At 48.9% G+C, this 12,102-nt stretch overlaps 7 protein-coding genes across 7 annotated transcripts; 4 read left to right on the top strand and 3 right to left on the bottom strand.

Moving 5' to 3' along the window:
- Nucleotides 1-1,124: 1,124 nt before the first annotated feature.
- N7519_002235 (DUF952 domain-containing protein) lies at nucleotides 1,125-1,583 on the top strand (the record flags this gene model as incomplete). Its single annotated transcript, XM_057289013.1, has 2 exons — nucleotides 1,125-1,415; nucleotides 1,467-1,583. The coding sequence occupies 2 exons, from the start codon at nucleotides 1,125-1,127 to the stop codon at nucleotides 1,581-1,583; spliced, it is 408 nt and encodes a 135-aa protein (XP_057150215.1).
- A 130-nt stretch (nucleotides 1,584-1,713) lies between these two features.
- N7519_002234 (oxidoreductase, short-chain dehydrogenase/reductase family) lies at nucleotides 1,714-2,950 on the bottom strand (the record flags this gene model as incomplete). Its single annotated transcript, XM_057289012.1, has 7 exons — nucleotides 1,714-1,751; nucleotides 1,828-1,982; nucleotides 2,042-2,185; nucleotides 2,240-2,404; nucleotides 2,457-2,657; nucleotides 2,709-2,828; nucleotides 2,880-2,950. The coding sequence occupies 7 exons, from the start codon at nucleotides 2,948-2,950 to the stop codon at nucleotides 1,714-1,716; spliced, it is 894 nt and encodes a 297-aa protein (XP_057150214.1).
- A 775-nt stretch (nucleotides 2,951-3,725) lies between these two features.
- On the top strand, nucleotides 3,726-5,624 carry N7519_002233 (putative IMP dehydrogenase; the record flags this gene model as incomplete). The annotated part of the gene is made up of 3 exons (XM_057289011.1): nucleotides 3,726-3,915; nucleotides 3,974-4,282; nucleotides 4,483-5,624. The coding sequence occupies 3 exons, from the start codon at nucleotides 3,726-3,728 to the stop codon at nucleotides 5,622-5,624; spliced, it is 1,641 nt and encodes a 546-aa protein (XP_057150213.1).
- Nucleotides 5,625-6,162: 538 nt separating this feature from the next.
- N7519_002232 (uncharacterized protein) lies at nucleotides 6,163-7,338 on the top strand (the record flags this gene model as incomplete). Its single annotated transcript, XM_057289010.1, has 3 exons — nucleotides 6,163-6,215; nucleotides 6,324-6,676; nucleotides 6,731-7,338. 3 exons carry the CDS (start codon nucleotides 6,163-6,165, stop codon nucleotides 7,336-7,338), a joined length of 1,014 nt encoding a protein of 337 aa, XP_057150212.1.
- Nucleotides 7,339-7,602: 264 nt separating this feature from the next.
- Nucleotides 7,603-8,155, top strand: rps21 (40S ribosomal protein eS21; the record flags this gene model as incomplete). The annotated part of the gene is made up of 2 exons (XM_057289009.1): nucleotides 7,603-7,634; nucleotides 7,921-8,155. 2 exons carry the CDS (start codon nucleotides 7,603-7,605, stop codon nucleotides 8,153-8,155), a joined length of 267 nt encoding a protein of 88 aa, XP_057150211.1.
- A 477-nt stretch (nucleotides 8,156-8,632) lies between these two features.
- Nucleotides 8,633-8,824, bottom strand: N7519_002230 (uncharacterized protein; the record flags this gene model as incomplete). The annotated part of the gene is made up of 1 exon (XM_057289008.1): nucleotides 8,633-8,824. One exon carries the CDS (start codon nucleotides 8,822-8,824, stop codon nucleotides 8,633-8,635), a length of 192 nt encoding a protein of 63 aa, XP_057150210.1.
- A 200-nt stretch (nucleotides 8,825-9,024) lies between these two features.
- Nucleotides 9,025-10,627, bottom strand: N7519_002229 (phenylalanine--tRNA ligase subunit alpha; the record flags this gene model as incomplete). Its single annotated transcript, XM_057289007.1, has 4 exons — nucleotides 9,025-9,127; nucleotides 9,182-9,732; nucleotides 9,795-10,521; nucleotides 10,584-10,627. 4 exons carry the CDS (start codon nucleotides 10,625-10,627, stop codon nucleotides 9,034-9,036), a joined length of 1,416 nt encoding a protein of 471 aa, XP_057150209.1. The 3' UTR covers nucleotides 9,025-9,033.
- Between the last annotated feature and the right edge of the window lie 1,475 nt (nucleotides 10,628-12,102).

The following is a 12,102-nucleotide window of genomic DNA, read 5'->3' as shown; positions in this document are numbered from 1 at the left end:
CCTCCCATGGCTTAGAAAAGAAAACCTAGGAAATAAATGCGTGACTTGCGTGGATAAGTTCTAGGCTCGTGAATCCCGATGATGGAATTGTTGACGGTGGGGGGCAAGTGCGACCAAGATTCCCCAAAGTGGGCGCAGGGGGCACAACAAATCTCCAGATCGGGTAAGGCGCAATCAGGTGATTGTGGCTTGTCGATCTCGAATCACGTGGACGAAGAACTAAGAGATTGTGTTACTCGACAAGTCACACACTGAACATCTGCTAACTCCGTGCTCACTGTTCATTTGCACTTATTCGATATCGTAAAGTCTCCTCACGGTAAATTCCTCAATATGCTAAACGTTCATTCCAATCCCATTACCTGACCTATCAGGATACCTGCAGTCTTGGCAAAAGTGGCTTGTGCAATATTAGGCAGGTTTAAGTGGGCTCGTAGTCCCGTGCGACCAAAACACCTATCTTTTCAAGTCATAAAGTACGTTGTAGACCGTCAATTGATCCGCATAAGTATATAACCCGTCCACAGGTTCTAGTCGATATCCTAGGACCTTCGCTGCCTCCTACGAAGGATCTGCCTGTTTTGGGCCATGTTCCCCATAAATACTATGATGCTCCATACTGTCATCTTGTGTCAAGGTCTGTTGAGGCAAAGCAACCGTGGATTTCCAGGGCTATAACAATGAAATATGATGCAAAATAAGCTCGGTATAAATTGATAAGTCTTACTGAAAGATGGAGACAGCGTTTTAAGACATGATGGGAGATCTTTGACGAATTCTACTACCCTATATACTACAAGCTCTCTAGAGATCCATGGATATATTCCCGCAATTCTTATTCGAATTGTTTCTTTGATATAATATCAACCCAGCATTACAGATAAACTAGTCACCGATCAAACTTAATATATTACAAATTGCCCTTACCCTGGACGTTGATGAAGTAGTGAAGTAGACACAAATAATACAAATAATGGCGCAATTAATCCCAGCGGTGTTCGAAAGGCAAGTTCCCGGTTGAACCGACCCCGCCAACAAATGAAACCACCTGACTAACCTTGTTTCTCCTCTCATTATCACCATTGACTCGGTGAATTAACTTGCCTCCCTCCATCGCTTTCATCATGACTTCGCTGCTTCCTCAGCCTCGCTACATCTACAAGATTGTGCCTTCCACCACACCAGTCCGCGAGCCAATCCCTGAGCGGCTCACGGTAAGCGAACTGGACGAGGCCTCTGGCTTCATCCACCTTTCGATGGCGCATCAGGTGGGGAACACTTTGAAAACATTTTTCGCGGAGGAGCCACTTGTATATGTGTTGCGGATCGAGTATCATCGCGTGATCCAAGATATCCGCTGGGAGTCCCCAGACGGCAAGGTGTCTAATCCTCGACCCAGCGAAGGACTTTTCCCAGTAAGTTGAATATGTCAGTTTGAAATTAACATTTGCTGAATTAAGGCCTAGCATCTCTACAATGGACTCAAACTGGGCAGAGAAGAGATTGAAAGTGTCGCCATCTGGCAGAATGACGAGGGATGGGACAAAGCTCTCACTGCAGGGAAGCCGTGGCTCCTCTATTGATCTTATATCCAGCTGTATTTCAATTTGACACTAATAGCAAGCACATCAATTTGTTACCAACGGTATGCACACGCTCAACATAATTTTCCGGCGATATCTCCACTAGTAGATATCACTTCTGTAACACTATTTAGTCACCAAGCGGGTAACAATGTAGGATTTGCCCATCTACACGTGTATAGTGATTGATTAGCCACAATGGAAATTGGTCTGGATTTCAGGGTGTGGGATATTGATGACTCACAGTATAGAGAGGCGCACGCACTAGCCAAGAAGACGAAGCTTGTCGCAACCTCACTAGGCTCACCTGGTCGGCCAAGACTAGCCTTCTGACCCCATCCTTCCATCTGCTGGGGATCTCGGGTGTCGACTTGGATTGGTGTATAGATCGCACCTGGACTGAAATTGGAAACACGTCAGTATGTACTTCCAAAGAGAAATGAGTAGACAATACTTACGCTACTGCATTGACTCGAATACCCTTTGGAATCAAGTGTTTCGCCAAAGACCTAGTAAAACCAATAATAGCTCCCTTGGTTGCAGCATAATCAATCATGGTCCCCGAGCCACGGAAAGTCACAACAGAAGAAGTATTGATGATCCTGTAGGCAGTGCGTGAGTATGTGATGGTATAGATTAGACAAGGAAGAACATACGAATCACCTCGTGACATATGAGGAAGAGCAAACTTCGCCATTGCCATCATCTGGATGATATTGGTTCTGAATACGTCTTCAGTCTCATCCAGATTGGTCTTCTCAAATTCCGTACATATGTACTGTTTCGACGCATTGTTGACAAGTATATTGACCGTGCCGTACCTGTACTCTCAGTAAGTCATTGCTCATACCAGGAGGACTACCCCACACTGACTTCTTCACATGTTCATCCACTGCGCGGCAACAGACGTTGCGATCTTTCAAATCACCTGGGACAAGAAGGCAGGACCTCTTCTCTTGCTCAACAGACTTTTTGGTCGTCTCAGCGTCTACCTGTTCTGCGGGCAGATAAACGATAGTAACATCCGCACCCTCTCTGGCCATCAGAATAGCAACTGCTCTACCAATCCCAGAGCTGTGGAATGATTAGCCCAGACAGTTTACTCATATGAACTCGCACACATACTCTCCGCCGGTGATTAGAGCAGTTTTGCCTTTCAGCTTTCCGGAACCCACATATTCAGAAAAGCCGTGGAGGCCCTCTAGTTTGGTCGACTCACTAGGCTCTGCCATTATGGTCTCCAATCTAGCATACCATATTAGAAGATGTATTTTGCTCGGGTCAAGCATTACTCACCCCGGCTTGTTCTGGGACTGTGCCGTCGGTGCAGGCTTGAAGGTGCCGCGTTCGCCCATAGCAGATTCCATACTGATAGTAGAAGTGAAAAGTGATGCTTAGTTGAATTGGAGAAAGCTGTGCCGACTTTAAAGGTTGACTCTGCTGCATTATTACTATCATCCTGTCGTCATATTGCCACAGAGGCGTACGGGACTCGAAGCCGCTGGTCAGTACTGAGAGGCACGGGACTTGAAACCGGTGCCCCGGTGACTGGGGAGATTACTGATCCGTTGCACGGCCAACCATGTAAATAAAACATCTATTCTGGTTGAGATGGCTTTATATAGGAATCGAGAATGGCACTCTGACAATTATTGCCAACTCACATTGGACCTTCGCTACCAACTTCGAAAGTTATGCTGTATGGCAATCGATATTCATGTCCAGTTCATTCGCAAGATATCTTTCACTAACGGAGTGCATATCAGAATCGCACCTGACAACGTTACATTATTGCATTGAAGTAGATCTTAGCACCATCTACATGGTAGTATCGATGTACCTGCATCGATGTATGATAAGCATAAACAAGCTTACCGCCTTTAGCCATCTCGTTTACAAGCCAATCAACGGCGTGGATAGTGAAAAAAGCCAGTACGCTATACCCGAAGTAGACAAGCCCCCTCTTGGCTTGGCCGTGCACGGAAGAGAAAAGGAACCAATTTTTCGCTCGAACTTTTTCTTCTTCTTTCTCTTCCTTGGGAAAGCTCGACTTTCTCCATCAGCAGAACGTTTCTTTCTGTTGATTAAGATTTCTTTCGAGTCGTGTCTCACTGTTTATTTTAAACTCACTTTCTTTTAATCATGCCTATCACCGCCGGCGACGCCGCACCTGGTGCCGCCATGAAGGCTGAGATCACCGACTACGCCAAGGCCTTAGAGGTTGTGAAGACCTACACCACCGCCGATGGTCTTGATGCTGATACCCTGCTTGACTCTGACAAGCACGGTGCATTGACCTACAATGATTTCCTGATCCTGCCCGGTTACATCGGTAAGCCGAACCCCGCAGTCAAGAAAAAATTTCTTGCTTTTTTCCTAACCCGATATAGGCTTCCCCGCTTCCGATGTCTCATTGGATACCCCTGTTACCAAGCGTATCTCCCTGAAGACCCCTCTTCTGTCCTCGCCCATGGACACTGTCACCGAGCACAACATGGCTATCCACATGGCTCTGCTCGGTGGTCTCGGTGTTATCCACCACAACTGCTCTCCCGAGGACCAGGCGGAGATGGTCCGTAAGGTTAAGAGATACGAGAACGGTTTCATTCTCGACCCCGTTGTCATCTCTCCCAAGGCCACCGTTGGTGAGGTCAAGGAGCTGAAGGCCAAGTGGGGCTTCGGTGGCTTCCCTGTCACTGGTAAGATACCCACATCTACTTCTCCCAGCACCTACCCTGCCCACTTTGCATGATGATCATCCTCTTTTTAATTATAACTTTCGTTCCACTGCAGCGACGAAAGTTGCACTGTAGAGAACCAGATTTTATCTGAGCATTTTGTCTATTTTGGATATTGTCCTTACATGAGCTTTCGACAGCAAAGGCTAATGTTTGAACAGAGAACGGGACCCTTAAGTCCAAGCTCGTTGGAATGGTTACCTCCCGTGACATCCAGTTCCACACTGATCTCAACGAGCCCGTGACTGCCGTTATGGCCACGGATCTTGTTACTGCCCCTGCCGGCACCACCCTGACCGAGGCCAACCAGGTTCTCCGTCAGTCCAAGAAGGGAAAGCTCCCCATTGTCGATGCCAACGGCAACATCGTCTCTCTGCTTTCCCGCTCTGATCTGATGAAGAACCTCCACTACCCCCTTGCCTCCAAGCTCCCCGACTCCAAGCAGCTGATCTGTGCCGCTGCTATTGGTACTCGCGAGGAGGACAAGAAGCGCCTCCAGCTTCTTGTTGAGGCTGGTTTGGACATTGTTATTCTGGACTCCAGCCAGGGTAACTCTATGTACCAGATCGAGATGATCAAATACATCAAGAAGAACATGCCCGAGATTGACGTTATCGGTGGTAACGTCGTCACTCGTGAGCAGGCTGCTGCTTTGATTGCCGCCGGTGTCGATGGCCTGAGAATTGGCATGGGCAGCGGTAGTGCCTGTATCACCCAGGAGGTTATGGCTGTCGGTCGTCCCCAGGCTGCTTCCGTGCGCAGCGTTGCATCCTTTGCCGCTCGCTTCGGTGTTCCCTGTATCGCCGATGGTGGTATCCAGAACGTTGGCCACATCGTCAAGGGTCTGGCCATGGGTGCTTGCACTATCATGATGGGCGGTCTCCTTGCCGGTACCACCGAGTCTCCCGGTGAGTACTTCGTCAGCAACGAGGGCCAGCTCGTCAAGGCCTACCGTGGCATGGGCAGTATCGCCGCCATGGAGGATAAGAAGGCCGGTGGTGACGGAAAGGACAGCAAGGCCAGCAACGCTGGTACTGCTCGCTACTTCTCCGAGAAGGACCGCGTCCTTGTTGCCCAGGGTGTTGCTGGCTCCGTCCTTGACCGCGGATCCGTCACCAAGTTTGTTCCTTACCTCGTTGCCGGTGTCCAGCACTCCCTGCAGGACATTGGTGTCAAGAGCCTGACTGATCTGCACGACGGTGTCAACAAGGGCACCGTGCGTTTCGAGATGAGAAGTGCCAGCGCTATGACCGAGGGTAACGTCCACGGTCTCCACAGCTACGACAAGAAGCTTTACTCGTAAGATCCAAGCTTCGTAAGAGTTGACTGCACTTTTTGTGAATACATCATTGGGTCGCCCCGATGGATGATGGGGCCTTGAAACTTAAAAATAAGGGTACAGGATAGGAGTTTACGATTTGAAGATTTATGCCATTTCTGGTAATGAGCAAACGTTTTATTTATCTCTCAACCTATGTATTCCAACAGTAAACGTCATGTAGAGGTGTTGTAGAAGCCCTGAAGGTTGCCTGACCACATGGCGCTGCATTCGGCTAAGCTCGATGAGGTTAAGCTGCACGCGGGGTACCGAGGAACTGCCTAGGCTCTCGGGTCTTTGCCTTTTACTATATTGAGAAGCCGCCCCTCGGCTTCGAGGTATTACGATGTCCTTTATCTATCAAGGGTCTATTTCTCGTCACTTACCACAGCGATTTGCTATTGGCCTTATTTTTTGGACATCTCGCGCATCTCATATTACCTCGGTTCAGTCCTTTCAAGGCCCAAGCGGTAAATGTGCTTTGAGACAATACACGACTACAGTTCCTCCAAATTCCCAGAATATGTCTAGTTCAAAACGGGGTAATGAGCCTGCGGTTCCCCGACCCAGTTCCAGGTAAGCTAGCAGAAGGGACCGCATGACTGGAGATATCGAGAGAGGGATGGCATCCAAATGGAGACATTCCACAAGAAAACGAGAATTAAATAACTAACTGTTGAATAGTGTGCTTCTTATATCTCCAAAGAACGAGATCCTTCTTCTTCATCGCGTGAAGACCTCTACCTCTTTTGCATCTGCACATGTCTTCCCAGGTGGCAACCTATCCAGCCAAGATGGGGAATGTCCACCACCCGGAGACCTAGCACGGCATGAAGACTCCCCTAGCTACCGACGTGCAGCGATCAGGGAACTATTTGAAGAGAGTGGAATTCTTCTAGCTAAAGACCGGAACTCTGGAAAGATGCTTGCCGTCGATGAACCTACCCGAGATGCAGGCAGACGACTCATTCATCAGAACAAGACCACTTTTGATGAGTGGCTGAAGCAACAAAGTGCTGATGCCGAGCCCGACATAGGTAAGTACCTAGTTCGTGTAATTCAGATCTGAAAACAACACGCTGACTCTATAGGCCAATTAATTCCCTTCACTCGCTGGGTTACGCCAACCAATGTCCCCAAGCGCTACACTACTCAGATGTATCTGTATTTCTTGCCTTTGCCTGTCAACGTGGATAAGAAACTCCTCGACCAACTCCCAGCAGAGGGTGAACATGAGGAGCATCAGCTCCCAACGAGCGATGGTGGAATCGAGGTTACGGAGGCACAGTTTCTTCCAGCCTCAGCGTGGGTTAGTCGTGCTCAAAACGCTGAAATCATTCTATTCCCACCGCAGTTCCTCCTCTTGCACTTGGTGTCGGGGTTCCTGGACAGGGAGCCTCGTGCAAATGCTTCTGTGGAAGAAATGGAGAAGCGTCGTCAAGCGCTTGTCGAGTTCGTCCATTCGGGCTCTCCCCCATGGACAGAGAAATGCATATCTCCGAAAATGATTCTTATGACCGGCGATGGGCGATCTGTGTTGGGTCTGAGTGACCCCGGACCTGAGCTGAAAGGGTCTTCCAAGCGAGGAGAGTCTGAGAGAGTGGTTCTGGTGCGGTTTAAGAAAGGAAGTGCACGAGAGGTGGCAGTGAGATGGAAAAAGGATGTATTGCAGGAAGAGAGGGAGAAGAGTAATCTGTAAAATACATGCATTTACCCATAGTACAATCAACCCTACAGTCGACTACAGCAATCCATGAGAGAAATTAGAGTTGAAATTGCCACGGCCTTTAGTACGATTTCCGCTAAAACCACGCCACCCCACTTCGGCCACGCCAGCCCTCGACAAAGGGTCACATGACCCACACAAATCATTTTGAGGTCTTCAATTTAATGTGCGGCAGAAAAACCCTCCACCTCCAACCTCACCGTCGCCCGTCAAAACCTCAACACCAAACCCGCCAAAATGGAGAACGACAAGGGAGAGATCGTCGATCTGTACGTGCCATGGATTTTTACACCCGTTCCTCCAGTCCCAATATACCCTGTGCCCAGTGTCTGTGTGGCCGCATACAATCAGCAATCCCGCCTTGATCCCAAGCCAAAGAGATGGACCCGGTGTGATCGGAGATTGCGAGGATTGAAAAGGTTCAACGCCGCTGCGTGATTGCGATTGTTGGCGAGCCACCAGAAAAACCTGGACACAGCAGGGTATTAGAGGGGAACATATTTGCTCGCAAACCCTCAAAAAGAACCAAGACAACTAACATGACCTGCCTCTCAGCTACGTGCCCCGCAAGTGCAGCGCCACCAACCGCATCATCAAGGCCAACGACCACGCCTCCGTCCAGCTCTCCGTCGGCAAGGTTGACGAGAACGGCCGCTACACCGGCGAGAACCAGACCTACGCTCTTTGCGGCTTCATCCGTGCCCGCGGCGAGAGCGATGACTCCTTCAACCGCCTGGCCCAGCGCGATGGCTACCTCAAGAACGTCTGGACCGCCTCCAGCCAGCGCTAAATCATCCACAGCAATGTGGTTTCTTTTTACCGGGTGGTGTTGACGGGTTGATTTGATGGTACGTTATTGCCATCTATAGACATTCTGCATGTTCCATGTTCAATAAGGCTAATTCGCTGCAGAGGAACCGTGGCTTGATGGTCCGTGTTCGGGGAGTTGGTCTCAAGACCAAAAAAAGAACGTAAGGGATATAGTTGTGTTCCTTAGTTCATTTTTTCTTTTTCTCCTCTGAGAAACTCCTGTTTTCCTACCTATCTCTCGAAATGAATGGAATATCGACGACTTAATGGGTCAGGTTTTTTTTTTCTCTACGAATCCCCCGCCTGTTCTCTTTCTGTGATAGACTCCCACCCAACCTCATGAAGCATAAGCCAAAAAAAAGCAATGCCAAAAATCGAATCGATATCCCTTTCATATATCCTTAGTTTCTGTCTGGCTCTCTGTCTACTTTCTTTTGTTTTATTTCTTCTTGGCATATCAAGACCTTCTCATTCTTGTAGACTCGAAAACCAGACTGGTTCGCTGGTCTTGGTCTTCGGTGTCTCCATCTCCATGGGCGAGGAGGTAGAAATTCTTTTCATTGCCGAAGATCATGCTTCCGAGCTCTGCCTGCTGAAGAGCCACTGTTGCAGAGACCCATGCACTGGGGCACAGATACGGGCAGGACATCTATTGTAGATATACGTTTGATAGATAACTAGTCCTTTTTCAATTGTATCTACATTGACTGGCTATGCTGAAGCCCTTTTTATCAAGTATTCTATTCACATCCTATCCATCGTTGATATGTAATACGTTTCCTTCCACATAAACTCGTGATTACAAGCAAGACACAACTAAAAGCACGTTCTTTTCTTTTTCTATGAGTATTCCCCTGTTTAATCCTTCTCGAGACGAACGGCCGGGTTGGTCTCAATGAAGTGCAGGTCGACCTTGTGACCGAGCAGCTCACGGATGTTGCTGACGCCGTACCTAATAGATATTAGTAAGTGGAAATGAATGGTAGGCGTAGGTGATGAAACATACTTGATCATAGTAGGTCTCTCCAGACTCAATCCCCATCCGTAGACTCTCAAGTCCTTAGGCAGACCCATAGACTCCAGCATCTCTGGGCGGAACATGCCACTGTTACCGATCTCAACCCACTTGCCTAGACCATCGTGGTAGCCGAAGATCTCCATACTGGGCTCGGTGTAGGGGTTGTAGGCGGGCTTGAAGCGCAGCTTGTGGATGCCCATCTTGGCGAAGAAGACTTCCATGAATCCAATCAGACCACCAAGAGTGAGACCGAAGTCAGCAATGACACCCTCGACCTGGTGGAACTCTGCCAGGTGGGTAGCGTCGACGGACTCATTTCGGAAGACACGGTCAATACTGAAGAAGCGGGCCGGCCGGGGGTTGGCGGCCAGCTTGTGCAGCATGTAGGTCGAGATGGAGGTGGTGTGGGTGCGGAGCACCAGGCGGAGCGACTCATCCGCGCTCCAGGGGTAGCGGTAGCCAATGGAGCCGAACTTCCCGTGCTCGTGGACCTCGCGGACGTTGTCCCAGTACTTCTTGTAGTCGAGCGGATTGTCGGCCTTTAATTGGGCTGGGGGGGTTGGGTTCGTTGGGGGGGATCTTCGCGAGGAGGATCCGCCACGGCGGGATCGGAGATGTAGAAGGTATCCTGGAGATCACGGGCAGGGTGTTGCTGGGGCACGAACAGGGCGTCGAAGTTCCAGAAGCCGGTCTCGACGAAGCGGTTGGTCGGCATCTCCTCGAAGCCCATGTCGAAGAAGATGTTGCGGAACTCTTGGCGCACCTTGTTCAGCGGGTGTAGAGTGCCAGATGGAGTCGGGGCACCCTTAGCATTGAAGTTGTAAGGCTTGAGATGCGCCGTCTTCCACGAGCCATTGGCGATCATCTCCGGGGTGAGGTCGGTCTGCTCCTTGACGAATTCTCGGGCGTACTTGGGACCCTTGGTGATCTTGAAAGCAAGCTCCTTTGCAAGACCGATCAACTTTCTCCGCTTGAGGTCAGCCACAACCTTCTTATCGTCCAGAGTCTTTGTTTTTTGAACTGCAAGCAGTTGTTGTTGCGTCTCATCGACGATTGAGTCTGCGGATGCCCGCAGCAAATCCTTGTCCTTCTTAATCCAGCCACGCTTGAAGGCGTTTCCTTGGCCAACTTTAGCGTTCTCCTTGCCCACAATTCCTGGCAAGTCGGAGATCTTCAATCCGTCCATAGCGGCAAGCACCACGGCGAAGACCTTGGCCTCGTGACTGCCATTGGCGGCAATCTCCTGGCCCTCGGCAGTGAGAGTAACGATTTCCTTCTCCAAGGTCTCATACTGGACCATCTGGCGCGACTCAAGGCGGTCGATCGCACTCTTAACGTTCAATGAGGGGGGGAGGGGAAGGCTTCGCTGGAGAGGATGGGCGCATCGGACGCGGACAGGGCGTCCAAAATCTGGTTTGTCAAGTCGGACGCCATGGCTGCAGCCTTCTCCTGCAGAGTCAATTTTTGACGGGTGTTTTGAAGGGCGTTCTTTTGATCAGACAATATTTCACAGAATTATGACTCTGCGGGATTCCAAAGATAATACGGCAGGGCACACCGACCACTTCTGCCGTTTCACCCCGCCATCGGACTGTTGGCCGTTGACCAGTTGACTTGTTGCCCTAAGTTTACCTACTAAGGTACTCCGTACCTAGGTACACATCAAATATTTACCGCCCAAAGATTCTGAGGGTCCCGAGGTAGCCTTATGTACACACGTACATGTGAGCCCTGGAGCATTCAAAGTTTACTTCCTGCCCAGGTACAATATTTGTATATTGTAGATTTCTTTTCGCCCATGGATTTCATTTTATGCGTACTGATGTATATATATAAAATTGTACCCATCGCAGACACATTTTCATCGTTTCATATATTTTGAAACATAAATGACCCAGGTAACTACCGGAATGTCGAACATCTTCACTCCCGCACGAGGTCCCCCCCGTGTGACCAATAAAGGTCACGAATACCTCCAGGGCTCAACAATGGGAGACGCTAAGCCCGATGGCTCAGCCACCAAAAAGGCGCAAATTGCGATCTGTGGCAGTACCCTAACGGAGAGACATTCTCGTTGCTTTCTTATAGGCTCAGCCCAACTTGGACTGGATCCGACTGGATCCTAACCAATTGTTCCTGCAAACTCTGTCTCGCCTATCTTTTCCTCTGGGGATAATAAAAAAGAAGGTACGGAGTAGACTATACCATATTCAAATATGAATTTGGACTATTGAGAAGCAAAACCGCGAACTGGAGCCACTTTGTGATCGACACTAGTCCCGAGAGTCGATCACTTCCACATGAAACAGGAGTTGTGTACTCCGTATTCCGTACTCCATATGATATATGGAGTACCTTGATACTTGGTAGAGTATACCTACGTGTACATACATGTAGGTACATATTACATATGTATATAGTAGGGATATATAGGTAGTATACGGACATAGGATACGGACCTCATATATTCCCAAACTATAAACAAAGCCCGTGCACCTTATCCAGTTCCCCAGGGCTGGAAATGTGCAGAAAAGATACCAAATTTTACCCAATTTTACCCAGTTTTACACCGTTTCTTTTCTCTTATTTTTCCTACTTGGAGATTTATATAGATTCTATCTAAAGATCAGAGACATATATGGAGTAGAAAAGAGAAAAAATAAAATACCCCAAAAAAACCCCCCCCAAGAGGCGACATATCACCGCCCCTTTCAAAATCTCTTCCCCCCTTCTCCCCCCCATCCAAATCCATCCAAATTCCCGTCCTTTTTCATCCTCGAACCTCCTTTTTATATTATATATTTTCATTTTATAACCTTTTTTTTATTTCTTGGTTGTTTCGAAGTTTCCTTTTTCTCTTTTTCCCCGGAGCCATCCAAAGTGGTGGCTTACATAACCGGGCGCGTTCT

Source organism: Penicillium mononematosum (assembly GCF_028829835.1).
Source record: "Penicillium mononematosum strain IBT 11891 chromosome Unknown utg000002l:1.0-8112719.0:1.0-8118358.0, whole genome shotgun sequence".
In the NCBI taxonomy this organism is placed as follows: Eukaryota; Fungi; Ascomycota; class Eurotiomycetes; order Eurotiales; family Aspergillaceae; genus Penicillium; species Penicillium mononematosum.
Note: the sequence above shows the minus strand (reverse complement) of the source record. Positions and strands in the feature narration are given on the sequence as shown.